General features: G+C 45.1%; 1 protein-coding gene across 1 annotated transcript in view; it reads right to left on the bottom strand.

Annotated features, from left to right (window-relative positions):
• The window catches only part of LOC106302870, a 7888-nt gene that overhangs the window by 567 nt on the left and 5670 nt on the right, over positions 1-1651 (bottom strand). Inside the window, exons 3-5 of the mRNA XM_013739277.1 lie at positions 1295-1443; positions 670-1207; positions 35-359 (exon numbers count right to left, since the gene is read on the bottom strand). Coding sequence (XP_013594731.1) covers positions 35-359; positions 670-1207; positions 1295-1443 — 1012 coding nt within the window. The remainder of the gene's footprint in view (positions 1-34; positions 360-669; positions 1208-1294; positions 1444-1651) is intronic.

Here is a 1651-nt window from a genome sequence, read left to right as displayed (position 1 = left end):
GGTCTTTCATGGATGAGTATGCTGTAGAAATCACCCTCATGATCAGCGGAGAGGACTGCTGGTTTATCTGCTGGTGCTGGTGGTTTGGGTGGAATTCCCTTAATGTGTTGCATCAGTTTTTCGAGTAGCACCGGATCAACAGGTGCCAGAGGGTCATATATTACTGATGAAGGAGTAACATTTTTCTTCATGCACGTCGTTCCATTCTCTCCTACGTACGGAAAAACTGCTGGTGAAGAAACTGCCGCCTTTGAAAACCCTTTTGGAGTTAACTGAACAATTTTCTCCCGATATTCCTTAATTATGGCAGATCTAACCAGTTCAGATCCCTCGACGTCAGACTCCGGCGCAAATTCGTTCTATCCCCCAACAACTTCGCCAGTAACATCAGCAAATACACTGTCCTCTCCAGATGGAGTCACCTCTTTGTTCTTTAACTCAGCCTATTTTCGCTTCTTTAGCTCAGCCTCTTGTTTTTTCTTTAACCCAGCCTCTTTTTTCTTACCCTCAGCCTCCTTTTTCTTAGCTTCAGCCTCTTTTTTCTTACTCTCAGCCTCTTGTTTCTTCTTGCCCTCAGCCTCTTTTTTCTTCTTACCCTCAGCCTCTTTTTTTCTTAGCTTCAGCCTCTTTTTTCTTAGCCTCAGCATCTTTTTTCTTAGCCTCAGCCACCTTTTTCTTAGCCTCAGCCTTCTCCTTCCTCTTAAACGCAGCATCTGCCTGCGCTGCTTTTTTCTTCTCATCGGCTTCCTCACCCTTAACAATACGGTTGCCCCTGCAGCCGCGTCCATAGGCTGGAACCTTAGCATCCTTATCATCCTTAGTAGCCTTTGCTGGAGAAATTACTACGAAATCAAGAGGTTGACTATCAAGATCAGTAGCTTTAGCGACATTACCAAACTCCTCATCCAAAGTCCTTTTCACCCTTGATTCCTTATCAAGCTCCTTGGCCAAATTCTTCTTCGGTCCAAAAACCTTACCAGGAGTCGCAGCTAACGCTGGACTATTGACAGACTTCTGCTGCGTTTGAACCACTGGTAATGGTGGAGAGCGGTTATCATTGTTTTCGAGAGTTTCTCCAACCCCCAGATCTTTCAGACGCTCCTCCAGTAAAGCTTTCACCCTGTCATCAATGGTCTTTTGGTTCATCAATGGTCTGTTCCTGTCTAACTCGTAAGCTTCCAACCATGAGTCAATCTGATCAATTTTTCTGGAAATATTATCCAGAGTACTCACAATGGTCGCCAGAGTCGCTTTGTTCTCCAACTCCAAATCTTTGGTACATTCCTTCTATTACTTCTCGCTAGACCCCTTTCCCGCTGCAGCAGCTTCAGACTCATTATGTGTCTTAACTTTCTTCTGTTTCTTAGTGGGTGGCTCAACTTCTGACGAAACTCCACCCTTCATTTTCTTCTTCTTCGCATTCCCCTTCCCCTTTGCATTCCCCTGCACTTCCCAAAAACCTTTCACAAATCTACCTGCATGAATGTCTGTTATCAACCTAACGAGTTCAGGGTCGTCAGCTTCACCCGGCCAACTGTGGGAACCGAAATTCGCACTGTCGATTTCCGTTTAAATAAGGAAACTAGGAAAACCCTAATTTCCCAGAGGTCCCGGATATCTGCTAATACCACACGCCAAGCAATCAGAACAC

Source organism: Brassica oleracea, chromosome C7 (genome assembly GCF_000695525.1).
Source record: "Brassica oleracea var. oleracea cultivar TO1000 chromosome C7, BOL, whole genome shotgun sequence".
Lineage (NCBI taxonomy): Eukaryota > Viridiplantae > Streptophyta > Magnoliopsida > Brassicales > Brassicaceae > Brassica > Brassica oleracea.
This window is presented reverse-complemented; position numbering and strand designations above follow the sequence as displayed.